The sequence below is a fragment of the Micropterus salmoides genome, unplaced genomic scaffold (genome assembly GCF_014851395.1).
Source record: "Micropterus salmoides isolate LMB-PRFRI ecotype aquatic unplaced genomic scaffold, ASM1485139v1 Ms_hic_scaffold_2, whole genome shotgun sequence".
Classification (NCBI taxonomy): Eukaryota; Metazoa; Chordata; class Actinopteri; order Centrarchiformes; family Centrarchidae; genus Micropterus; species Micropterus salmoides.
In genome coordinates, this window is record NW_024041150.1 from 50003264 (window position 1) to 50030131 (window position 26868).

At 42.3% G+C, this 26868-nt stretch overlaps 1 protein-coding gene across 1 annotated transcript; it reads right to left on the reverse strand.

The window, feature by feature from the left end:
* Window positions 1-596: 596 nt before the first annotated feature.
* Window positions 597-25896, reverse strand: LOC119912744 (zinc finger protein 271-like). Its single transcript, XM_038732036.1, has 3 exons — window positions 25594-25896; window positions 16196-16876; window positions 597-2438 (listed from the first exon to the last, which is right to left on the reverse strand). Exons 1-3 carry the CDS (start codon window positions 25696-25698, stop codon window positions 1398-1400), a joined length of 1827 nt encoding a protein of 608 aa, XP_038587964.1. The 5' UTR covers window positions 25699-25896; the 3' UTR covers window positions 597-1397.
* Window positions 25897-26868: the final 972 nt, after the last annotated feature.

Genomic DNA, 26868 nt, shown 5'->3' on the forward strand with positions numbered 1-26868 from the left:
GTTGAATAAACAAGTGGAGAAACAAGAAATGCAGATGCTTCGTGCTCCAGGGCTCACTGAACGATAAACTAGTTTCACACGTAGAAGATTTTGGAGCAAGGTGTGACACAAAGCTCTGCACCACTGTCTCTATAAGACCAGATGCTAACACTTTCTATGAAGGTCATCGCTATAATGACTTATTTATATATTTATAACACGATATAATGCTTAAGTATGTAACTACGGTTCTATGAATTCTGGATGACCGCCAGAGTTCAGAGTTCATAACCTTTTGACTTAATGTTTTATAAGTAATACCAGTTTATACCAATATGCGCCAAGAATCTATGACCATGTTCCACAGTTAATTACAGCATCGACTCTGCCTCGTTATAAATACACTTCAATCACAATTTAGAATTAGTGATATAAAATGGAATAGCTTATAGAAATGTTTAATCTTATACAGCATGTCTTTGTTTTAAGTGTTAAAATGTCTGTCCCTATTATTACAGGTGGACATCATACCATGTGAACTAATTATAAGAACTTATAACATGTATTTGTTTGCTTTAAGTAACAGTACACACATTTTGCATAGAAAAAAACTTTTATTTATGTTTCTTCACTTTATGAACAATCTGTATGAATTTTGAACATTTTGCATTTTAGCACAAAAACACAACATAATTAGGCTACATTAGGGAAACTCGAGAGAGATTACTCAAGAGAAGACCTGTTGCCAACCATGGACAGGCCCTAACAGATGCACTGGACAATTGGAGACATCATGGCTCCACAAAACTTTTTAAAGAACATTTTAAAGTAATTGAATGGGAAAACTGACTGGGCAGTAGGGATGAGAATCTCTTGGCACCTCACGGTTTGATTTGATTAAAATTCAAAGGGCGGCGATCCATCTTGATGCATCTTTTTTTTACTTTTCTAGCCTCAGCTCCTCCTGGTCACCAGCGTCCTTCCTTTAACAACCAGTTGTCAGACTCCTCTGGACACTGAAATATAATTTAACTATCAGGATGTACAGTATGTGTACAGGACACCACACCAGTGTAGCTTGAACCTGATGTTGTCATTTCTCGACAAGTTAGGTGGTAATGTCACGCAACTAATTACATTACTCAGTACTAATTTAGCTAACTTGACATTACAGCCAAAAGAAAACAACGTGCTGTACAGGCGAAATGTTAGCTAGGGCTAACCGCCTTCACTTTTCCAGTGGTTGCAGAAACAACAGACTCAACGGACAGACTGTGCCTACACTGCACATTTACTCAAATTTCCAAATCAAACTTCCTCAGCTGTCATCACATGATGTTAGTCCAGCACTGTCACATGATAACAGGTGGTTTTATTCAGGACAGATGAAAAACGCTAGTTCGGCTCTGTGAAAACTGTCACTCTGATGCTTTGTGGATGCATTTGTGTCTTCTAAGGGTTCTCCTGTCTGTATAAGATTTGCAACATAGGCCACAGCTGTACGGTTTCTCTCCACTGTGAACACGTTGGTGGATTTTTAGGTTACCTGATGTAGTGAAAGTTTTTCCACACTGGTCACAGCTGTACGGTTTCTCTCCAGTGTGAACACGTTGGTGGTTTTTTAGGGACTCTGATCTACTGAAAGTTTTTCCACACTGTTCACACCAGTACGGTTTCTCTCCAGTGTGAACATGTTGGTGGATTTTTAGGTTACCTGATGTAGAGAAAATTTTTCCACACTGGTCACAGCTGTACAGTTTCTCTCCATTGTGAACACGTTGGTGGATTTTCCGGTTACTTGATGTAGTGAAAGTTTTCCCACACTGTTCACACCAGTACGGTTTCTCTCCAGTGTGAACACGTTCGTGGATTTTTAGGTCACCTGATTGAGCAAACCTTTTTCCACACTGCTCACAGCTGTATGGTTTCTCTCCAGTGTGAACACGTTGGTGTTTTTTTAGGGCACCTGATGTAGTGAAAGTTTTTCCACACGGTTCACATCTGTACATTTTCTCCCCAGTGTGAACACGTTGGTGGATTTTTAGGTGACTTGACTGAGCAAAATATTTCCCACACTGTTCACACCTGTATATTTTCTCTCCAGTGTGAACACGTTGGTGGTGTTTAAGGCTAGATGACTGAGTGAAATTTTTTCCACACTGTTCACACCTGTACGGTTTCTCTCCAGTGTGAACACGGTGGTGGTCTATTAGATGAATTAGTCTAGTGAAAGCTTTCCCACACTGGTCGCAGCTGTATGGTTTCTCTCCAGTGTGAACACGTAGATGGATTTTTAGGGCACCTGATGTAGTGTAAGCTTTTCCACACTGGTCACAGCTGTATGGTTTCTCTCCAGTGTGAACACGTAGGTGGATTTTTAGGGCACCTGATGTAGTGCAAGCTTTCCCACACTGGTCACAGCTGTACGGTTTCTCTCCAGTGTGAAGTCTTTGATGAATCTTCAAATATCCAGATGATGTGAAGGATTTGTCACAGTGCTGACAGCGGTGATGTTTGAGTCCATCTTCTCCTGTCTTTCTCTATATCAACAGAGAGAAATAGTAAGTCAGATGTCATGGTGGAGCAAGCCATCTAAAACCGTGAATGACACATGGCACATCTTTGAAATCACACAACATACTGTACCACATAATGAGTACACACACTCAGTATGTATTGAATACTAAATAAGTAACAGAGGTGGACAGCAACAAATTACAATTATGTTACTGCAGTTGAGTACATTGTACTTTTTAAATCTGTACTTTTACTTGCAATATAAGATCCATAACTATGTTTTCAGTGGTGTCTAAAAGCAAGGCAAGGCAGGTTTATTTGTATAGCACATTTCAACAAGATAATTCAGTGCTTTACATAAAACAAAAGCAACAGGGAAATATATAAAAGCTTTCAAAGTTAAATAGAGAACAAAAACAGGCAGGTCTCCCACCTTTGCTTATTTTACTCCTTTGATTCCCCATGTCCCACTCTATCCCCCTTAGTTATTACTTAGGGACTCTAACCCTAAGGGGACTCTAAGTCTTCTTTAGATACAGTCGTCACTGTAAATCCAGATTGTCCAGGCTACAAACTCTGGTAAAAGCGGTTGACAGCGGGAGCCTGTAAACAAGTTACTTAAGGCCTCTAACCCTAAGACCTTTACATAATGAACCGGTCGCTGTATTTTGTCAGCATGTTTCTACAATAGCTGACAACGAACGAACAAAGTGTTTTAAAGTTTTAGCTAAGCTGGCCATAATCACAGAGACGTGTTTCCCCTGTCAGTGGTGTGAAATATGGATTAATTTCATGTCGCCTACTTATTCTCAAGCCTGTGGTTTGGCTTTGCCGGTCATGTTCGCAATACAATCAGTTGATCAGTTACGTTAATTGGCAGCATGGAAGCATCAGCCAGCTAAACCTTTACTGCCTTGATAGAAAAATCATGTAAGGTTATTTGGATTGGTTTATTGTCCAGCGCTGTGCTTTGACTTGTGGTGTTAACTTCATGTAGTTACTCTCTCTCCAGCGCTCTGTTTTGGCTTTGTCCGTTACGTTCGTGAGACAATCAGCTGATCACTAATTAGCAAGAAAACAGCAGCTTCCAGTGACGAAGCTCAGATCAGCCAATGAAACTTTGAAAAACTATTTAGCTGGATTGTAATTTCAAGTAGTTATGTTCCAGTGCTCAGTTGTGGCTTTGTTACGTGGACAGAAATGTGCCGATGAATATTACTGACAATAATAGTAACAGCAGGAACGCTCAGATCAGCAGCTAAACTTCCCACTTTACTGCCCTGGTGGAAAACATGCATTTCTTTTCACTGCTAATTGTGATATAAAACAAGACCCTGTGCCTATCAAGTGACCAATAATGAATACTTTCAGAATTTGCATTAAAAAACATTATTGGCTATTGATCACAACAACAGTTATCTCACAGCGTTTCATAAAAGAGCAGGTCTAGACCGTACTCTGTGATGTTATTTACAGAAACCCAACAACTCCCACCAAGAGCAAGCACTAGGCGACAGAGGCAAGGAAAAACTGTGTGCCAATTGGGCATGGTTTAAATGCCACGGCCTACCTGAGCATCGTTTCTGACCATGTCCATCCCTTTATGGCCACCATGTACCCATCCTCTGATGGCTACTTCCAGCAGGATAATGCACCATGTCACAAAGCTCGAATCATTTCAAATTGGTTTCTTGAACATGACAATGAGTTCACTGTACTAAAATGGCCCCCACAGTCACCAGATCTCAACCCAATAGAGCATCTTTGGGATGTGGTGGAACGGGAGCTTCGTGCCCTGGATGTGCATCCCACAAATCTCCATCAACTGCAAGATGCTATCCATCAATATGGGCCAACATTTCTAAAGAATGCTTTCAGCACCTTGTTGAATCGATGCCACGTAGAATTAAGGCAGTTCTGAAGGTGAAAGGGGGTCAAACACAGTATTAGTATGGTGTTCCTAATAATCCTTTAGGTGAGTGTATACACTACTAAAACTAAAAATATAGTCAGTCAAAATCTGTGTTAGTGAGCGATTCTCCTTTGCCGAGATAATCCATCCACCTCACAAACTATGAATGTGATGGTAATTATTTTTATCACTTCAGGTTCTTCATCTAGTGAGGAAAGTGAAGATATTACAGGAGGTGAAGTTGGTACCATTGATTAAAAGGCTGTAAAGGCAAGTGCTGCTTTTTGAGACAGTAATCCATTTATTAACATAATCCATTTAGGAAAAGGTTTTATAGCCCACATACACACCAGCTTTCAATATCCGCCTGCTCGAAGTGGAGTTTATACAGGAAAGAGGTCTATTATCCAAATCATTCTCTAAATATCTGCTCATAAATCGGCTCTTTTTCACTTTAATATCGGCATCGGCCCCCAAATACCCATATTGGTCTGGCTCTAGTCTGAAAAATATGGGCTTTAAACACTTATTCTCCTGCATTCTGGTGAATTTTTCTGCACCAATTTATTGAATAAATGTCTTTATTTATATAAAAGGAAACACAATATTCAGAAGACTGTTTAAAATATAAAAAACTGTACTATAATGCAGTAAAGCTCTTGGGCGTATTGTATTGCTGTGAGATATGTTTCTCCAGTAGATCAACTTTTCTCATATAATTTCAAACACACGGCATGACTCAAGTCTTTACATGTGGCACCTTTTTACCTTAATGATAAATCAGTTAATTTTAATTCAGTTATAGTGTCCTGTGTTTCAGCAGATTATCTGCTCATGTTCAAAACTTTCTGCACATTCTATGACAAATATTTTTGTTGCCGTTGTTGAGTTACATCATTACTCAAGATGGCGCCACAGACGCCCGCCTCGGGATTACGCTCTGTAGTGCTTTGTGTGTTTTGGTTTATTAACACTGTTTTCTGCTGTCCCTCTCTGGTAAAATCTACCAGAGAAGAACTCTTAAACATTGGACTTTAAATTGCTCATACTATTCCACCACTCCTTAACGAACCCTGGAGTTATTAGTTGGAAGAGCAGCAGCTCTGTTTGGGATCCTTCGGAAACGCCGCAGGGGTTGGCGAATGTCCGCTCTCTGGCCAACAAAATGGACGAACTGCTTCTCCTCAACAGAACTAACTTGGACTTCTGCAGATCTGCTGCCCTCTGTTTCATCGAATCCTGGCTCACCGAGCGCATCCCGGACTGCGCACTTCATCTACCGGGATTTAATCTCATCCGCGTGGATCGCGAAAGGGAGCTCACGGGAAAAGCAAGGGAAAACAGACTGTTTCTGTTTAAACAAAGGTTGGTGCAGAGAGGTCACAGTGTTGGAAAAATCATGTTTACATTCCACCTCAGGCCTGTGTTATTGAGACCAGATGACTAACGTGGAGAAAAAACATCCAGACTCCCTGCTTATTGTTCTTGGAGACTTCAACAGAGCACAAGTACAGACAGCATTTTAAGTGTTCCACCAGGGACACCAACACACTGGACCACTTCTACACTACATTAAAGGACGCCTATCGCTCTGTCCCCCGTGCAGCCCTGGGACTCTGATCACTGTCTGGTTCATCTTATCCCACCCAAAAGACGGACGAACGAGTCAAAGCTGGAGTTACAGGCCTGCTTTGACTGCACTGACTAGAGTGTTTTTGAGGCTGCAGCCACTGACCTGGACGAACTAACTGCGACATCTTACATCAGTTTTTGTGAGGACGTGTGGGTGCCGACTAAAACCTTCCACACATACAACAACCAAAAACTCTGGTTCACAGCAAAACTCAGCTTCGGCACCTTCGTCAGACCAAGGAGGAGGCCTTCAGAAGTGGGGAAAGAGTCCTGTACAATCAGGCCAGGAACATGCTGACTAAAGAGGTCAAAGCTAAATAACAGCTTTGCAGCCAGCTTTTGCTCAAACTCTTTTTCCTGCTAGAAATTATGAGCAGCGGCTCTTGGATACAGATAAAGTAGGCTATTGCCATACATTAAACACTTTTATGATCTTAGTGCTATGCGAGTGCGGCCAACCAATAGCACTTACCCTTAGTCAGCACCTCCATACTAGATATGATCAATCTATCTTTATCAACAGGCTATGTACCACAGTACTTTAAAGTAGCTGTTTATGGACACGTAGCAGAGACACATACACACCTCCTGGATGTTTAAAAGGTTAAAAGATGTTTAACAAGCCACCAGCCCTCATTAGCTGCAGATGGCGCTCGATGTGGCGGACCCTCTGCATGAACGCGCAAGTGGAGTGGAAGTAGCCAGGGAGTAGGGCTGAACGATTAAAGGCATGTGCGATGTAATAAAACGAGATTTTCTAATAGCAAAGGCTGCGATTACACTCTGGTCACATGACACCTGAGACTAAAGCAGTCTGACCAAGTTGATGCTTCGTCTGCACGTTACGCTGCACACCTTGCCTTCTTGTTGTACAACGGCCCCGACAAATGCACAACAGACACGTGTAGTAAGGTAAGCGTATTGTAGCGATCGCCGCCAGCGTCACACACACAGCCACCAAGAGGAGGAGGAACCCGGTGTCGTCGGGGAATTACTAAGCTTGTCTATTAAAACGGAGTATTTTCTGTTTGCTTACTGGGACACAAAAAGATGGACTCCTAGGAGGTTTGAACTGGGATAAGGACATTAATTGGTGGTTGAACTGTGTGTTTTGTATCACTGGGGCCAGCCAAGCAATCTATTCACCATACTACAAATTGACTCCGCAACCATCACTCCAACCAAGGTGGTGAGAAACTTGGGTGTCATGACTGATGACCAGCAGTCCTTTTCAGACCATGTTGCTGCTGTCGCTCGGTCGTGCTGCTTTGCTCTATACAACATAAGGAAAATCAGGCCCTACCTCACTCAGTACGCCACCCAGCTTCTGGTACAGGCCATGGTTATCTCTCGCATCGACTATTGCAACGCCCTCCTAGCAGGTCTTCCAGCTTGTACGGTGAAACCCTTACAAATGGTTCAGAACGCAGCAGCACGTCTGGTTTTTGATCAGCCCAAAAGGACTCATGTCACTCCATTACTCAGTGACCTCCACTGGCTCCCCGGGGCCTCCAGAATCAAATTCAAGTCACTAATGCTGCATACAGAGTGACCACTGGGTCACACTTTGTTTTCTTCTAACATCAGACATTTGTTGGCAGGTAGCCAAAGCCTAAACTAAATCATTTCGTGAAATGTATTATATTTGCTATATTCTCCATTTATTTGCTGTAATAAATTAAATAAATATGTAGATATTGCCTAGATGGCTAGGCTAGCATATACCCACACACAGGAAAATATAATAAAAGCAATCAGACATACTACATGTATCCATACATATAGTAATCATTACTCCAAATCTTTTAATCCTGCCACCATCAGCAATTCAGACAGTAGCCACTTTAAATAGGATCCTAATCAACAGCGTGTTGATATGCAAGCCAAGCTACAGCGCAAAATCACACTCTGACTGAACCAATCTACAGTGCAGTAACTTCTTTGGACCTGCAACTTATCTAATAGAGAGAGGAATTACATACGCTATTACTTTATCACACATTTACACGAGCAGCTGGGGAGCATTTAAGTCACAGCGGCGTTGTGTCTAAAAGCTAAAGCGTTATGCCTGCTGCACTGCCGCGACACAACGAGGTAAACAAAGCTGTGACTAAAAGGGCACTTTTAAGTGAATGTTCATCATTTGTTTACATGATGCTTTTAAAGGAATCATGTAGTCTGTGTTGCAGCACTGAATTACAGTTACGCTATCTGAACTTTTTGCTAGGCTAGCTAGCTACAGTAATGTTAACATTAATTAACCAGAGTCAGCAGCTCCTGGTCATTGAGAGAAGCTACCTGTGGTACCAGTGCCAAATCTGACCCCCAACATTACCATTACAGTAACTTTTGTTCAACAGACGAGAAATGGAAGAACACAGTGTGTTTTACTTATTTGTTAACATCTTTGATAATTTACTGGTTGGTGACATAAGTGTGGTTCTAATACAGTAACAAAGAAACAAGTGCAAGTTACGCATAGCCTGGGGGCTAAGCCCCCTGTCCTTCAATCCTAGTGACGGCCCTGACAGACAGTGAACGCTAACATCAGAAGAGGAAAACTAAACTCCAGACTGACTCTGATCTCTACAAAGAGTCTCCACAGATACTATTTAGAGCTGAAACCTGCACGACGATCATTCAGAGAACAATAATGCAGGCAGACTGTTTGTCACTGAGAGAAACTCACCAACACACGAGCAAATATAATGACTCTGCTTCATTTTCACCATCATTGTTTGTTCTGCGCGCTCCCGACACAACGCGGGCCGCACCGCGCATGCGCCGCGCGGGAAAACCCACAGAACAAAGAAAAGAGAAACGCCATCTTGAAGATGAAAACAGGAACCACGGAGACACTTTGGAAATCAAACCACGTCAACACAAACCCTGGAGCGGGTTTTCAGGCTCTGATCTCTAACAACAGAATGAACGGATGATACACGGACCCTCGAGACTCTTCCTCGTGTCTTTAGTCTCGTGATGAAGTCATGAACACTGACCTGAACATCGGCGCTATCAGAGCACGAGGCTGCTGTTTGGCTCCTGCGGTCCAGGTTCTGGTTCTCCATCGTCCTGCAGGTCTCCGCTGTGACTGGTGGACCGTGTTGTCCTGGACTGAGTCTGGATTCTGGTCTCGGAGCTCTTCAGGCTGAGATACAGGAGCGCTGCGGGATCCCGCGGAGTGTTCTCGCGATGTCACGGCGTCTCGCCCCGCCCCTTAGTTACTGTCGCTAAGGCCGTTTAGAAACATGGCTCCTTGATTTCAGGCAGAAGATGAAGTTTAGTTAGTTGGTTTCCTGAAACCAGCTGATCATATTTGATGTGTATGAGGGAGTGTGCTTCACACAGAGCAGAGTTTTAATGAAGCGCTTGTTATTATCACATCAGAGGCTCATGAAAATATCCTGCTGAAGCTTTTTGTACAACAAAGACAGAAATAACTTCATGTGTTACATTTAATGTTGAATTTACAGGAAGGCAGAATCATTAAGAATTTGAAATCAGATGAAACATCTGCTGCTTCTCTCGGCAGCTAAGAGAGTCCAAACACATCATTAACATCACAGTGAAGCTGTTTGTTCACTTAACGGGCCATCGTGTGTTTGTCCAGGTCGGCTCTCTATTCAAATGGGGATCAGCTGCTTGAAAAGGCGACTGATGCGCATTTTCACCTCTCTTCAGGTGATCAGCTTGAATAGGAGGCAGAGAGCTGAACATGTGGACATCAGCTGGCTATTCAGCTGCATTAATGAGCAGCCCAAACAGATGCAAACACAAAGCCACTGAAGGAAAACTGTGTGTTGTGAATGTAGCCTGCAAACCTCTTTAGTCTCCGTTAATACAGAAGAAATTAGAAATATAACGACATGTTAATGTGATGCTCACTTAATAAATAAATGCTGGTAGTTGGGAATAATATTTGGGGAGGATCTCTTCTCTGTGGCAGCAGCAGGTATTAAAAGCACAGAATATAAACACACAAACAGAGCAACACAAACCTGATAGGCCTATAAATGTTTACATGTTTTCCCCTCATCTAGAAAAAAGAGTCAGCCATCATGTTGGTTTAATTTGACCTGACAGTCACATGTCTGTGATGATATTCAGGCCACAGACCTTCTGCTGCTTCCAGACTTTATTCTGGGGACGTAAGTTTCGTTTTGATCGTCAGATTGAAGTACAGAAGAAGAGTTAGCTATGGCGGAGGCGGTCTTTATCAGTCTCTGCTGGCGACCCGTAGGAGCTCCACAGACACGCAGGATATCAATCAATTCGTCTCTTCAGTACAAAGAGGAAGAGGTCAAGGTCAAATTTTATTTATATAGCAAACAGTCACTACTGCCCAAAGTGCTGTACAGATACAGAGAACAGCATAAGATAAAAAGCATAATAAATAGCCGAATAAAACCCTTCTAAAACAGAATATACCAAAAACAGATAAAAACAACAATAAAATGTCACAGCTCAGCGTGTGTTAAAAGCCAGTGCAAAAAGATGGTGTTTTTCAAAGTGATTTAAAGCTCTCAATAGATGTAGCTGCTCTAATGTTGAGAGGAAGAGAGTTCCAGAGCTTAAGATAGGACCTGCTACTGAAAAAGCTCTGTCGCCTCTGGTTTTCAGTCTGGACCTTGGACAGTCTAAAAGCAGCTGGTCAGTGGACCTGAGTGCTCTGACTGGAGTATGCAAAATCAGCATATCAGATAAATACGATGGTGCCAGCCCATTAAGAGATTTAAAAACAAACAATATGATCTTAAAATGGATTCTAAAAACGACAGGCAGCCAGTGGAGAGACGACAGTACAGGGGTGATGTGGTCACTGCGCCTTTTCCCTGTCAGCAGGCGTGCAGCCGCATTCTGAACTAATTGTAATCGGCGAACTGAAGACTGATCAGGGTATGCACAACTTTTTCCAGTTGGCTATGGGGCAGGTAAGGCTCGACCTTCCCAAGAAGTCTGAGCTGAAAGAAGCTTTTTTTTTTTACAACTGAGCTCTGTTTATTGAGTTTAAAAGATCTGTCAATAAAAACACCAAGACTTTTTACAAACGGGCAGCAGTTTGAGGATATTGGGCCAAGAGCACTGTTAAAACCAGAGACATCCAGTCTTTTACTTCATGTAGACATTTTCTCAGCGCTTCAACTGAGTTTGTTTTGGTATTCAAAGGTAGGTAAATTTGGACGTCATCTGTGAAGCAGTGAGAGGAAATGTATTTTTGGAAGATTGATCCCAGGGGCAGCGAGAACAAGACTGGGCCTAAAATTGAGGGACCCCGCTCTCAATCGGGGCTTTGTTTGAGTAGAAACCCGAGGTTTACAGAAAAAGACATCTGTCAGATATGACTGAAATCACTTCAGAGCTGTGCCTTAAATGCCTGCACAGGACTCGAGTCTGGACAATAAAATCTTGTGGTCAACCGTATGGAACGCTGCAGTCAAATCTAAAAGCACTAGCACAGCAGAGCTACCAGAATCAGAAATTAAAAGATCATTAAAAACTTTTAAAAGAGCAGTTTCTGTACTGTTTTAAGATTTAAAACCAGACTTGAAAGAAGTTGTTGGAATTAAGGTGCAGTTGAAGTTGGGTGTCTAATGAGCAGACTGAGGGTCTTAAACTTTGGACCGTCTTTGACAAGTCAGAGAAAGGTATTGGCATAAAATCTTCACAAACAGCTGAACGTAAAAAGGTATAATACTGGGATCTGACTCAACACAAAGGGTTAAAACATTACAAAGGACGTGAGCTTTATGACAGTTGTTTTGCACAAGGTTTGACATATACCATGGCTTTCCATTTGAGTTAGAGCTCCTGTGCATAAACGGTGTTATTGAGTCAAGGATTTCTGTGCACGTGGAGTCAAATAAAGTAACCAGCTCATCAATGTCCAAATTTGAAAAGGAGGCACCCAGGGACATTAAAGGAGAGGTGTCGAACGCTGCAGCAAAAAGGGAAGCCGTAGGTGGGTTAATTGCACGCCGCTGACGCATGGGGACGCACGCTTTGCTTTGAGGGCACGGCAAAGAAACAGAAAACAGGACAGGCATGTGGTCAGAAATACCTGCATCAGAAATGTCCTTTATGGACAGATTTAGGCCATGGGACAAGACCAGGTCCAAAAAATGTCCCTTGTTATGGGTTGGGCAGTTCACAGACTGAGTAAGGTTAAAAGAATCTAAAATGTTTAAGAAGTCCTTGACCAAAGGCTTAGAAACACAACAAACGCGAATATTAAAATCACCAACAATTCAAAAAGGATCGTAATTAAGAGCAATGCCCGCCACGAACGCCGAAAAGTCCTTAATAAAATCCTTGTTAAATTTAGGAGGGCGGTAAATGAGCGTGCATGACACCGTTGAGGTTAAGTTCAAAGAGTTGCAGCTCAGAGCTCTTGTATTGTTCACATGGGGTTTTTCTATAGTTAAGACTGGTTTTAAAAACTGTCGCTAGCCCTCCACCTTTTCCTGTGGTTCGAGGAGAGCTAAAGAAAGAGCATGCTGGAGGAAGAAGCTCTGAGAAGGGGAAGCACTCACCGGGTTGAACCCACGTCTCCGAAAGAAGCATGCAGAGAGCCCGGGTAGGATGACAGAAAGCATTTAACCACCATCTGTCTAAATCATGCTGTCTAGGATCCAGTGAGCTGCTGTTGAATGCATCTAATACAACATGACTCTCTACAACGAGGACCTGCAGCTTTGAGATTTCATTTAACTAGCTACCGTAACATTAACCTGCTGTGAGCTGGTAGGAAGCCGGGAGAGTGCAGTGAAAAACGGGAGGGTTAGCAAGTCAGGAGAGTAGAAGTGATTTTTATTATAAGTCATGTTAAGTTGACAAAAGGCAGACTCGCCGCTCACACAGCGCTCTGCCTGTTTCTACATGCTGCAGTAAGCTGATAGTTTTCTTCTGTGGTTTTTGTGGAGAGGCAGTGTAGTTAATAGCTGCAGCTGGTCGCCCTCTGGTGGGCAAACTATGCAACACCCATGACCTGAGTGAAGGATCTGACTCTAGGTTTCTTTTTTAAGTCAGGCCGATGCCGATGACATTCAGTTAGCTCATATCGGCTGATAATAGTTTTCATCAGTTTTCATTCCTGTGTATTAGAAGATATTCAGGTGCATTATAATATACCTTATGATGGTTTTGATGGTTTATTGCATTAAAATAAAGTTTTTTTCTATCAGGCAAGGATGAAAATAAATTTTTTTCTGTATTTCATCTCCACTTAGTCTTTAATGGTAAAATAAATGTGTTAATGTACAATGGATTTATATTCCTTAGCTTCTGACCTTTCAAATGAGACCAGAATTATGTATCTGGGCCTGATGGTTGAGCAGTTATTACTGATTTATTTTGGATGTGTGATTTTAGGTGTTTTTCCTGGAAATAGCTGCTAGGGTCCATTAAAGGGGCATTATGGAGTTTTCAGTGGCCACTAGCGGTGCAGTTCTAAAATTGCTACCTGGCGTGAGCTCGTACACGTGTTCGCTTGAACTCATGAGCGAGCAGAATCCAAAACACAACTGCTTTCATACAGAGATCCTGCAATAAACACAGAAACACCAGCATGAAGGCCGTGGCTTTTCACTCAGACATGTTCAGGCTCTGTTACTTCAACGTTCCCGTCTCACACTACCACCTGAACTTACACCACCCTTTGGGATTATTGCACTTTTTTATTTTACCTATTTATGGAACTATGGTTGACGAAGTTGGGGACACGCATTGTTTATACTCGGGCTCAGCCGAGCGGTGGAGATCCCCAGAGACAGACATGTGATTCCCCCGGAGCTGTTACGCAAGACCATCTCAGATTTTAAAGCACCCCCCACACAGGCCGAGGGGGACCTTAAGTGGCTGAATGATCTGAACCATCACTTCAACAGGTTTGATCAATCAGCCACACCACCGGGACAATGCACTGTACACGCAGAGTACAGAGGACTGACACAGAACGTTGTGGACCGGTGTCAGCGAAATCACCTCCTGATCAACGCGGGGAAGACCAAGGAGACGGCGGTCTGCCCTCCCCCCTCCGGTGAACATCCAGGAAATGGTCATTGAGAGAGTGGCCACTTATGTACCTGGGTGTTCACCTGAACAACAAACTGGCCTGGACTCACAACACAGATGCTCTGTCCAAGAGGGGTCAGAGCAGGCTGTCCTTCCTGAGGAGACTGAGGTCCTTTGGAGTGACAGGGCCCCTCCTAAAGACTTTTTATGACTCTGGTGGCGTCAGCCATCCTCTACGCTGTGGTCTGCTGGAGCTTTCCTTCCAGCAGCCGTCAGACTGTACAATGAACACCGTTGACTCTGTGCAATATATCCCATGTGCCATTATTACATCTGTGCATAATTTTCATTTGTGCAATTTTACCAATTCATGTGCAATTATTGTATAATACAGTTTGCTATATCTGACTTCTACAACACTTTTATACCACCAGTATTTATTTATGCCGCAGGACTGTATAAGGCATAGTCTATTTTAGTTTTAGCTCGTTACATGATCACGGTACATTTACTGCATTTAGCCGACGTGCTTCATCGTTAGCTCGCCTGCTGCTTTCACTAACTATCTTTACTATCTGTGTATCATTCTCCAGAGGCTGAGCAACATCAGCACAGCTACATGTACTGGATGATAATGAAACGGGTAGTGAGCTGGACTGAATATTATAACGAGACTGTGTCACACTTTATAAGCAGTCAGACCGCAGTTAGTAACTTTACTGTAACTAGTGATAGTGGATGGCTCTTCCTTCCTCTGGGTTGTTGTGGCCAGTTTGTTGCAGTGTTTTATATTACGTGGGTCACATTAGTTACAGCGACTGAGAGCTGGAGAAGCTGCGTACCTGATGGTAAAACCACAATGAACATAAACTGAACATTTCGAAGCAAACAGCGGCAGGTCCGAGCTAATGTAGCATTAGCTGGCTGCATCGCTACAGGCTAACATCAGGAAACAAATCACTCCACATTTGCTTTTTGCTGTTACATCCCTTCAGGCTAAATCAACAGTGGTACACAGGATAGTAACATGGGTGGCGTTAGTTGGTGAATTAATGTGGAAAGCTAACCTTTACTAATGCTTACTGTGTTCTTACTCAACATCATCTGAACCTGGTCTGACGGGCTTCAGCACAAAAACCTTTATTGTTGTTTTATATCCTTACGTGGAGCCTGTGTTTTGCTGTGAGCCGGTTGTTTTATGGTGTTAGTGGACTGTGTGTCGTTAGCTGCCCGGTTGTCGCTGTAGTCGGAGAGGCTCGGGGCTGAATCCGACCCGGAGACCTCATATTAAAAGCAGGATAGCGGCGGATGCAGGCAATAGACAAAACAGGCGTGTGTTTTGAGCCCACTAACAATTTGATTTATTAAAATCAAAAACGTACATTTGGCCGCTTTAAGGACCACTAGTGAAACATAACAGTAGAGCATAGAAAAGCAAAAAATCCAATTTCCATCACACTGGACTGTCAGAACCTCCCGCCAGAGTCTTCAAGTCACAGCCTTTTATTTACCAAGTGATTAATTGAGAAAACACCTGGCAGATTAAAACACTCCTTCTTTGACAGTCACACTAATCATTTGTTCAAAAAAGTAAAAATCATTGAAACAGACTGAATCAGTAGATTCTGACCCACTTCTTCCAGGACCCTCCCTCCAGCAGAAGGGTGAGGGCGGGTGATGTGACCTCGTCATTACCACAACAACATGCATGCTGCTCAGAATATAAAGTTACTGTTGTCTATCCCTCAGTTTGTGAAGGTTCTCTGTCAGCCAGGTCATAGTTATCCAAAGAAGGTTAAAGGCCAACTGGACTGGTTGAAGATACTAGAAGACGTTTCGTCCCTCCTGGAAGGAAACTCAGCCATTTAACCTCTGTGGGGTCTTTTGCCAGGATCATCGATACTGCTGGTTCATTAGGGCTCCTGGCTGTTGTAACGACAGTGGCCTTCACCTGAAGCCAAATGCTTGTTCAGTTTCCTGGGAAGTGATGAAATGACATCCTCGGTTTAATATTGATGAGTTTCCCTACCAGTCAGTCAGAACTGGAGAAGTCTCTTGGATGAGGGACGAAACATCTTCTAGTATTTTCAAGTCCAGGTTTTTCCACTATTCACACAAGTTCGGTTTGTCTCCAGTGTGAACACGTCTGTGATTTCTCAAGGCACCTGACGTGGTAAACGCTTTCCTACACAGGTTACACCTGTACGGTTTCTCTCCGATGTGAACACGTTGGTGCCTTCCTAGGTTAAATGATTGAATGAAAGTTTTCCCACACTGGTAACACCTGTAGGGTTTCTCTCCAGTGTGAACACGTTGGTGCCTTCTCAGGTCTCCTGATGACGTGAAGGTTTTTCCACACTTGTCACAACTGTACGGTTTCTTTCCAGTGTGAATACGTCGGTGTATGGTTAGGCTACGTGGCTCAGCGAAACCTTTCCCACACTGGTCACAGCTGTATGGTTTCTCTCCAGTGTGCACGTGTTGATGCGTCTTTAGGGAATCTGATCTATTGAACGCTTTCCCACACTGATCACAGCAGTAAAGTTTCTCTCCAGTGTGAACACGTTTGTGCCTTCCTAGGTTACCCGATTGAATGAAACTTTTCCCACACTGGTCACAGCTGTACGGTTTCTCTCCAGTGTGAATACATCTGTGGATTTCTAGGCTAGTTGCGGTCGTGAAAGTTTTCCCACACTGATCACAGCTGTACGGTTTCTCTCCAGTGTGAAGTCTCTGATGAGTCTTTAGAGATCCAGCCGTTGGGAAGGATTTGTCACAGTGCTGACAGCGGTGATGTCCGAGTCCCACTCCTCCTCTCCATTTCTACAGAAACAGACAGACATACAGAGAGAAAGACCGCAAGTGAGATGTCGTGCGAGCCGTCTAGAACCATAAATGATATTTAGAAAAGTAAGCCTTTCGACGTGACCAACCAGTTTCTTAAATTCCTGGAATATTTTGTACCAGAAATTCTTCTTGAGTATTGAGTTGCTAATTCGCTGAAGAATTAAAAACTCGATGCGATTAATCAAATCTCTTTACTTCATACGGCGTGGAGACAAGACCCAAACATGGTTATTCAGTGATGAAAGGCCAAATGCGTCCTCTGTCACAGCAAGGCAACCGCCGCCAGGCCAAAAAGATGTTTCCACCCCTGACACACAGTTATATCTTTTTGCCTTGTTGGTCCATGACGGGACTGAGTCAGTGGAATATTTATTATAAGCAGTATTCATTTTTATTGTCTTGTTAACACACACACACACACACACACACACCTAAAAAACAACCTCAAACGGCTGGCAGCTAAATGAGAGGCATTGTGTAATTTTGCAAAAGAGATTAACGGACTATCAAAATAGCTGCAGCCCTAAGTTGTAGAGCTTTGTTCTTGTGTTTACTCCCTCTGTGGTGGGAGGGAGGTGGATAGTGTTTTCTTTGTTCTTAATTTCAGCAGCTAGTCTTGAATTCTCAGTTAAGCCATTTTCTCCTTCTTATTATAGTAGTTTTTATATTTTAGACTACCTATTTGTAAATTCCTTCCTTCCTTGTTATGTTTACGTAACTTATCTTAAAGAGCTCATAGTACCTTACTACCCCACCAGAGCACTGCGCTCCCAGAATGCAGGGTTACTTGTGGTTCCTAGAGTCTCCAAAAGTAGACTAGGAGCCAGAGCGTTCAGCTATCAAGCTCCTCTCCTGTGGAACCAGGTTCCAGTTTGGGTTCAGGAGGCAGACACCATCTCCACATTTAAGAGTAGGCTTAAGACTTTCCTCTTTGATAAAGCTTATAGTTAGGGCTGGCTCAGGTAGTCCTGAACCATCCCTTAGTTATGCTGCTATAGGCCTAGACTGCCGGGGGATTTCCCATGATGCACTTGTTTTTGAGGGCTACTTTGGGTGTGCTTGCAATACGTTTTGCGTCCCCTGGCAATACCTTTCTTCTTCCGTTACTTCCGAGCCCTGGCTGTGTAGACTCAGGTGCTCTCAGTGCCAGTATGGATCAGCTTATTGAATTTTACTTTGAACCGAGCATTTCCTATTGTAGGAGCCAGGTATGGGTTCTTGAACGCTCCCTTCTTTTGGTTGCTCACAAGCTTTAATCACATGGTGTGGGTGCTGATAGTAAATCAGGATATCACCTGTTCACGTTAGAGAGAGGAGAAGAGAGGGGGTGATGGGGAAAAGCCTAATTTTTGCTGACTGCGGTTCAGTGTTTCTAGTATTTTCTGGATATCTTCGCTGTATGGAACTGATCACCTGTACAGTCTAACCTTACCTCTAAATAAACCATCAAAACGCAGCAATCGGGATCCTGGAATTATTGGACAATCAGCGCGTCTGGCAGACTGTTGGTGTCTACAGTTCAGTTTTTAGATAGACGCCTATACTTATGTTGATATGGTAGCCTACTACCGCTCAATATGCTTGTTTATGTAGGCTACTTAATCAAAAAAGACCAGGCACCAAGGCGGGTGATCGCTCCAGAGCAGAGGGATAGAGTCATGCTGGCCCAGCTTGGACTGGTAAATGTCCAGTCTGGAGGAAATGGGACCCGTGTTGTCAAACACCGGGACATTGAAGGCTGTTCAGCTTCTTTGTCCTGGAGCATGCAGTGGGAACACCGTGTTCAGTCAGAGAGATGCTCGGTGCTTAAAAAGTCAAAGTGGATGGACACTTTCCTACAAGTCAGACTTCATATGGAGGCTTATATCTCACATTATGTAACACTATAACCGTCCATGCTGGTACAGCACGTCTACTTAAATGCTCCAGCTACTGGCTTATATTTCAGGTTTCCTTTATGGATGCATTAAAAAAAAAATAATAATAATAATAATCACAAGAGTCACAGTAACTTTGGTTTAATGTAATCAACATATGAATGCTGCATTAAACAAATGCCATTCTTTCTTTCGGCTGGCCAGCGTGTCTGATTTTTGTTTTGTGTTTGTGACTTTGTTTTTAGCACACTGGACAGTAAGAATCTGCATTTCGGAGTTTCATGTGGTGCACGCGCAGATGAACACCACATGAAACTCAGCTTTCCAGCAGCAGCCTCTGTGGTAACCAGTCAAATAGGGCTGCAACTTATGATCATTTTCATTTATTTGACTAGTCACGATTATTTTTGTCACGCCCTAAACCTAACAGTAATTAAACCATTTAACTAATTAAATATCTTTCAAGTGAATTACTGATCCAACCAAAACAATAGATTTATTGCCAAGCAGGTTTTAACTTTAAAAGAACATTTTAACAAAGATTTTTGCTTTGTAACTATATAAAAGATAATTAAAAGCAAGTACTATATTCACAACTGAACACTAACAATGACATGTCTATTTAAAATAACAAAGCAACAGTCTCCTTTTATAATACTTCTGTAGTTCATGTGTTTTATAAGTGGAGAATGTTCTGTAGGCTACATGTTTCAGATTGTAAAGACAGAATAACATTGAAACTAGAGTAACTGGGACCAGGGCGCTCTGTGAGCTTGACTAACCTCGTGGAAGCTTCTCGACCCCGAAAACATTTGAGCACATTTACGATTCGCCATCAACTTTCCTAAAACTGCCAATATTCAAGTTCTACACAGTTGGTTTCTCACCTCAAAAGTGTATTTAGTGAGGACACAGCGTGCTTTCTTATAAATGCTTTAACCTCATTTTCAACATGAACATCCAACATTATAAACACTGCAAGTCATAAAATGTGGAAAAGCATGATAGGTCTCCTTCAATAAGGTCGCGCGCTCTCTCCCTTAAACAGCCTCCCTGTAACGACGCGGCAACAATGAAATTTCATGGAGACAAATTTTCGATTCATCGAAATAAAATGTGTTGCCAGTGACAGTCATTACATTTAGTTATTTTTGATAGACAGTCCCTAAATAAAATTTAAGATTAAGCCATTTTATTATTAATAATATATAGAATAGAACATGCACTGCTTATTCATTCTGTTAATGTCTGGCTGATGGTGGAACTAGTAAAAAGGTGTGGGACTAATTCACCAAGGACACATCTGGTACAGCTATCTTTAATATCTGAGCAGGATCAAGCAGCCTCAGACTGAAAAATACAAGCAAAGTAAAACATAAAGAAGCCTATCATGAGGCGGATAATAAAGCAGCACAGCTCCATCACAGCCCACACTCAAGCAAGACCCACATGGTTTTAAAAGATAAGTGGCTCAGGCAGAGCCCAGGTAACCTTTAAAAAGTGAGAAGTATTCCCACACTCAGCTGACGGACCAAATTAACTCACAAGTTGTAACACGAATAAAGCGACTTCTCTCTGTGGAAAATGCAGGAAACAGCACTGACCGTTGGTCTGGATCTACTGAGGCCCTCACGAGCTTCACTGCTCTTTTCATCAACGGGAATAGAGTCCGAGTGGTGTTGAATGTGAAGGCCATGTCTCGGCCCCACACGGGGGAATACAGCGGGCAGATCGGGCACATTAACGAAAAGCGGAGCCCACTCAGAAAAGCTGTGCTTTCTGCAGTACATCCTGCCACTGATGGATTGGCAGTATTAAAGACTGTAGGACTGAAAAACAACGTGCATTATGTTCATTTAACTCTTCACATACAGGCCCGGCCCACACAACACAGTTCTACATCCTGCAAAGAAAATTATTCTTCGCAGCGTATTTTTCATGTTTGTAAAAGCTGTGCTTCTTGCATTAACCTGGCCCTACTGGCAGTAGATGGTTTGCCTTAAACAGTTACCGTGTTTATTTTCTTAATTAAAGTTATATTTGTATCGTTTTTATTTAGTTTTAGTTTATGGTAAGTAAAGTTTACTGTTCAGTGCACTGACATCAGGCTTGGTTTGGATAATAAAGTTTATTTTGAAACTGTAAAATACCCTGCCTCCTTTACTTATCTTCGTCACGTCCTTAAAAGTGTTTGATCAGCACATCTGAGGGTTCAAAAGACGTATTTATGTACATATATTCTGTATAATGTCTCTCTCTTTAGTTTTAAACATCTTATCAAAACTTTAATATTTTGTCGTACTTTGTTCAGCATGCTGTTTTGTTTTCTTAGTCTCATAACAACACATGTAAGGGATAATCTTTGTTTATGTTAAGTGTTTCTGTAAATAAAGAAAAATATATAAAAAGAACATCAGGCATATCAGATTTTAAAATCCTCAAATATCAAAAATCAGTATCGTTCTTAAAAATGCCATTTCAGTAGGCATTATTTTACAATTACATTGTTAGTGTACAGTTGTTGCTACAAAACTTGCTTTTAATTTGCTTTCATTTTATATAATTCTTATTTATGCACATAAATACCAAGGCAAATATCTTGTAAGTTAAAACCTACTTGGCATGAACCCGATTGTGAGCTTTTTGCTGCCTGATAAAGCAGCCTCTCCATAGTTCTGGCTCAAGGCACGGGGGGGATTAAAGGGTTTTCTGGGGCCCAGCCGCTACGGGAGGGGCCCATGCAGTCCAGCAATAATTCTGTTCATCCTAAATATAAGCAACAGTTACCACATTTCATTGTGTACCAAAATAGCGCCACTATTTTTTGAAAGTGAGAAAAAAAATGGACGTAGCTTGTGTCATAATGAACCCCCCACATTGTGTTAAAGGACAAGACAGGATGTTCACTCCACCGACTGAGTGACACACGATGGAGTGTGCAAATCGACGTGGTAAGACCTATTGCTCACCGCTGCTCCGGTGCGATTAAAGCAATCGATTGCAGAATATCGTCCTGTAAATTATCTATTGTCAGATGCACGAGGACTGACAGAACATTTCATTTCATGTGCACTGTGTGGCTAAAAATACTAGAACATATCAAAGACAGGAATTTGCTTCTGCAGAGTGGCAGCCTATCTTTGGATCAGGAAGCATCAAACAAACTCTTGACGGGATTCAATGCTTGCTGAAGCTCAAAATATAGCGGATGCAGTGGGTATCCCACCCGAGTTCCCCCACAGCAGGCAGAGAAAGAGTGAAGAAAGGTCAGATTCAAAGGAGACTCCTGATGTAACATTTAGGAATTCTGTGTATTATACTGCAGTGGACTCCAGAGTTCAGTCAATCGGGGACGTCTGCAATGATTTCAAGGGAATACTCAAGTTCCAGCAGTTGATGGGGAGGATCTTAAGTCATCTTGTAGACATTTGATATCAAAATATTGAAGATTTGGGAAAACAAATGCTCCATCCCACATTCTCAGGATCATCAACACCTGACTTTAATAAACGTACTGTTTACAGATACTACTAGTCCGCGCTGTCACAAAAACAGGGAGGCACGTGGATGTCGACGCAGAGCCTACGTGTACGCCCTCTGAGGACGATTTTTCCGTCACACGGACCCTCTCGGACGCAGAAAGCGTAACCCTTGCTTCAGCCGGACACAGACGTGAGTGCTGCAGCTGATTCGGAAATGTTTTAATGACCTTCCCAACTGTTGTGATTTCATGTTTGTGTTTCTTTCTCTGTGCTGGAGTTCTTTGAAGAACTTGATGGCTTTACCCAGTTTGGTATTAAATGACTTTAATCATGTGTCTCTTCACCACAGCTACTTGCAGCCTTTAGAGTTGCATTCTGTCCATTAAAAATCTGATGCTCATGTCTGATCCCGTCCATCTCTTTGTACAGCGGATACATCAGCTTGTAAGATTGAAACGGTAACATTTAAATTAAATAGTGCTTAAAAATGAGGGATGAGGATCGTAAATTTTTATTGATAGAGACTGCTTAACGATCCGATTCTTTACTATTATTTAGTGATGTTATTTGTTAAGACCAGACCTAACGGGCCTGAGGTTGGCCTGCACACTATGAGGAAAATATTCAATGTGTGAGAACGTTATAAATTGAGATGACATCACTTGCGATAAATCAACATATAAAAGTGTACATATTAACTGCCTGGTTGTTTTTAATTTAATATTTTAAATACAGCTAAATGTTGTTTCTAGACAACAGCAAAGTAAATCAATAAGTAGTGAGTGACGTTTAGAAAGAACAACATCAGTCCCTCCTCCTCTCTCGCTGGCTGCAGGTAACGTTACCAGGTAGAAGCAGTTTTTAAGACTACAGACCCGTCTGTGCTCCAGACAGACAGCTTTCTATTCAGCTTGTTTTTAACATCTGGCTAATGCCGAGCTAGCGTTAGCTGTGCTTGTGTAAAACATACAGGATGAGCTACTGAGGACAGAGATGATTTAATTAACCATTTATACATGTTTAACGTTACCCTACAGACTGGTGGATTGATAAACTACTGTCTTTTTACTTGCGAAGGTTTTATTGCACGTACGTACAGAAAGAGCGCAGCTGTCATCAACTAACGTTAAAGTAGTTTGGAGCTAACTTAACCCTCACCGTATTCCACCGCGACGGCGCCGCCTCTCGCTCTGCTGCCGGTGTTGTGCCGAGTTTTGCCTGCCTGCCGAGAATTGCATGCACCTCCAAATAATGCTTTTAAACGCTATAATGTTCTTTGTGGGGTCCATCAATGGTGTTAAATGATTCTAAGTATATATTTTCTGAACATTTAGCGTCTTTAATATTTTAATACACTTAGTAGAAGTACCTTTAAATACGTAGTAAATATATGTGGTGATAACGCCGTTTGATCAATGAGCACAGCAAAGTGTCTGAGAAGGACCTAAAGAGGTGGATGCATAATTGAAAATCAAATTTTGTAGGCGACCCGCCGAGATTTGAAGCCACCTCTTTTTTAAGCATAAATGACCGTCATCACCCGCGAGCTGCAGGAAATTCTGGGCAGGCAGGACACTCGGCACAACACCTGTGTGTGTGTAGGAGCCGACAGAGCAGGCAGACTGCAGCCTGATGATTTTCTTATCCATTGCGTTGCAAAATAAAACCGAAATGACGCTCAAAACACAACGTCACATCATAGGACCCGCGAGTCTCGATAAGCTCGAACCTTATTGATTTTCGGGTTTGAGAAATTTTGGAACTGGGTCCTTTTGGAACCGGGTCTCGATCCCCATCCCTATTTACTAATATACTGCACCTTTATTTAATCCTCAAATTTCAAGTGGATTAGTTTAACGACCAATTCTGTGTTCTAATGAAAGGAAAGTTACTGGATTAACAAACCAATTTATCCAAAAATAAATATCAAAAACATGTCTGAAAATAAATCTATATTTTATTAACTCGTCCTGATGAAGCACGTTAGAATCATGACAACAGCAGCAGCAGATCTTAAAATGAATCAGATCTCCTCTTCACTGATGCGTTGTGAGAATAATAACAGACATTAATTAGGCTACTTTACTGGAAACTTTCTGACCCGGAGTTATTATCATGTAACGCAGTATGATTATAAAATGTATTTCTGCATCAGTGTGGAGCAAAGAAAACATCTGGAACGATTCACAGACCGCCACAGATCGTCTGTAATCAGATTCAGCTGTTCTCTCGCTCAGACGTGGCCGTTAAATAAACAGAAAATATGAAACGGTCAGGGTCTAACGCTTCGACGCACGCAATGCGAGATGACGCATTTACGAAATCGATTACGTCGACGAATCGTCCCAGTCCCAGTGTACTTTTACCTTAAAAACACGCTGCCACGTGTGGTCACGTGTCTCCGACGGTAGCCTTTCATCAACGGGTAAACTGCGGCGTACCCTGCACATTTACTGAGACTTTCGACTCGCAACTCAACGTTTTGTTGTCTGTTAACATGTAGATGACCGATTTTTACAGCTCAGGACAAACCTAAAAACAAAATAAATGGTTCATTAATCGTAATCGAGGTAAAGTGTTGAATTAATCGCGGTTTTGATTTTCAGACGTCGCTCCTGCTCGAGTACACTGAGGAACTCGCAGCCAAAACCAGCCTGAACTTGAAATCTCTTTCCTCTGAGATCATCAACAGTGAGAACTCGGTCCAGATCTCCCTGAAACTCGGTCCTGAATCCTTCTGGCGCCGACAGGGTGACCAGACGTCTGTTAATCTGTATAAGGCGTTAACGAACCTGAAATCAGATTTAACGTGGCGAGAAAGACAAGGACATTTATTCATGTAGCTTACAGCTGCTGTACATGTCAGAGGTCGCGCGCCTCTGGAGCAACGAGGGGTTAAGTGAACCCGGGTCTCTCACACCAAAGACTTTTCCACATCACTTTGTGTCCGTGGTAACAGCAAAGGTTTGTCTTTGTAACGTTTCTTTTAATGGAACAATCACAACTGTGGCCAAATCAGTGTTTATGTAGTGTTTATAACCAGGCGCGTGTGATTAAAGGCTCAGCCTGTTGCAGCTGCTCTCTAACATCCTGGTTTATATTTGGATCACTTATATATAAAATAAAAAGGTCTCTAGCGACCTCTGCAGTCCTGAAATACAACTCGTGTAATGCAGTATTGTAGTAGCCAGAAAGTTTCTGCCTCAAACTGACTTCATTTCTTTCAGAAGAAAGATTATATCTCTTATATATTTTAATGACCACCATTTCAGAACCTGGTCACTTTGCAGCAGCCTCGTGTTTCCAGCTCCCACATCCTGACACATGAACTCACCCCGCTGCTGACCTGCCGGCTGCTCCGGTCCGGGTCCGGGTCCGGGTCTCTGTTAGCAGAACCTTTCAGTCCGGAGCTGCTGGACGCTGCTGCTGCTGCCGCCATCTTCTCTCTCACGCGCTAAACTGACACGGAGCATGCGCTGCTTCTTCTTCTCTGGGTTTTATGGCGGGTCGCAACCAGCTTGTTCAGGTGCATACCGCCCCCTACTGTACCGGAGTGTGTAACAGCAACAGCTTTTAGTACTTCAGGTTAGAAAAGGTGAATAAATACATAGAAAACAAAACTCAACAAAACAAAAACAAACAAACAAAAGGACTATATGTGATGATCTAATCCTGTAGATTTGAGAAAATTAAAGAGGGCTTTGCAGCTCTCCCTTGTTTCCTCACTCATCCCTAAAACCCCTTCTAAATCCCGTCCCCGTCCTAATTCATATATCTTGTCACGTAAGATGTTCCTTTACTGCACTTCATGATGACATGCTCGACATTTTCAGGAACATTACAAACCTCACATTTATCAGACATTTTGCCTTTAATTAAAGAGTTGATTTTAACCCAGTATGTCCAAACCTTCATCTTGAAAAAAACACTTCATCTCTTCTGCATTTCCCTTTGAAACCCTTCACCTTCGTTGATTTCTGTATGCTGTAGTTTCTGTGTCCCACTTCTTCTGCCTTACGTCACTCGCTGCTTTTCTAATGAATGATTTGGCCTCTCCTTTTCCAAAGGGAACTTTCATTATTATTATCTTTTAATTTCAACGCCGTCTTTGCAATCTCGTCCGCTTTCTCATTCCCCTCAACTCCAACATGAGCAGGGACTCAAACAAACTGCACTTCAACTCCAGCTCTTTGTATTCTCAGCATTATTGTACATATTTCAATCAACAGATCATCTCTTACTGTCTTTTATGAATTCAAACTACACAGGGCTGCAGTGGAGTCTCAGGCCTCACCTCTTCTATCCAGTGTAACCCTAAAATAACAGCAACCATTTCAGCTGTATTTACAGATCATTTATCATTAATTCTTTTACATTTAACTACATCAAACTCAGATATGTGTGCTCCTGATCCTACATGTTCAGCCCCTGGATCCTTTGATCCGTCAGTAAATAATAGCATATAATTATAATAATTCCTCTTCACATAATCTTGAACCAAATATCCAGTTTTATCCACATTACTTTCACTCCATTCTTTCTTCTTCTCTAGAAGATTCAAGTCCACATTGGGCACAGGAAATATCCACGGAGGAACGTGACCCCATAC

Bases quoted from the DNA above. Each gene is read 5' to 3' on its own strand.
- LOC119912744 (XM_038732036.1), bottom strand. From the start codon at position 25,698: ATGGCGGCAGCAGCAGCAGCGTCCAGCAGCTCCGGACTGAAAGGTTCT. The intron at 16,877-25,593 runs GTGAGTTCATGT...CTGTTTCTGTAG, and splicing joins GCCGGCAGGTCAGCAGCGGG to AAATGGAGAGGAGGAGTGGG. The intron at 2,439-16,195 runs GTTCACACTGGA...GGATATTTGAAG, and splicing joins CCTTGAGAAATCACAGACGT to ATTCATCAAAGACTTCACAC.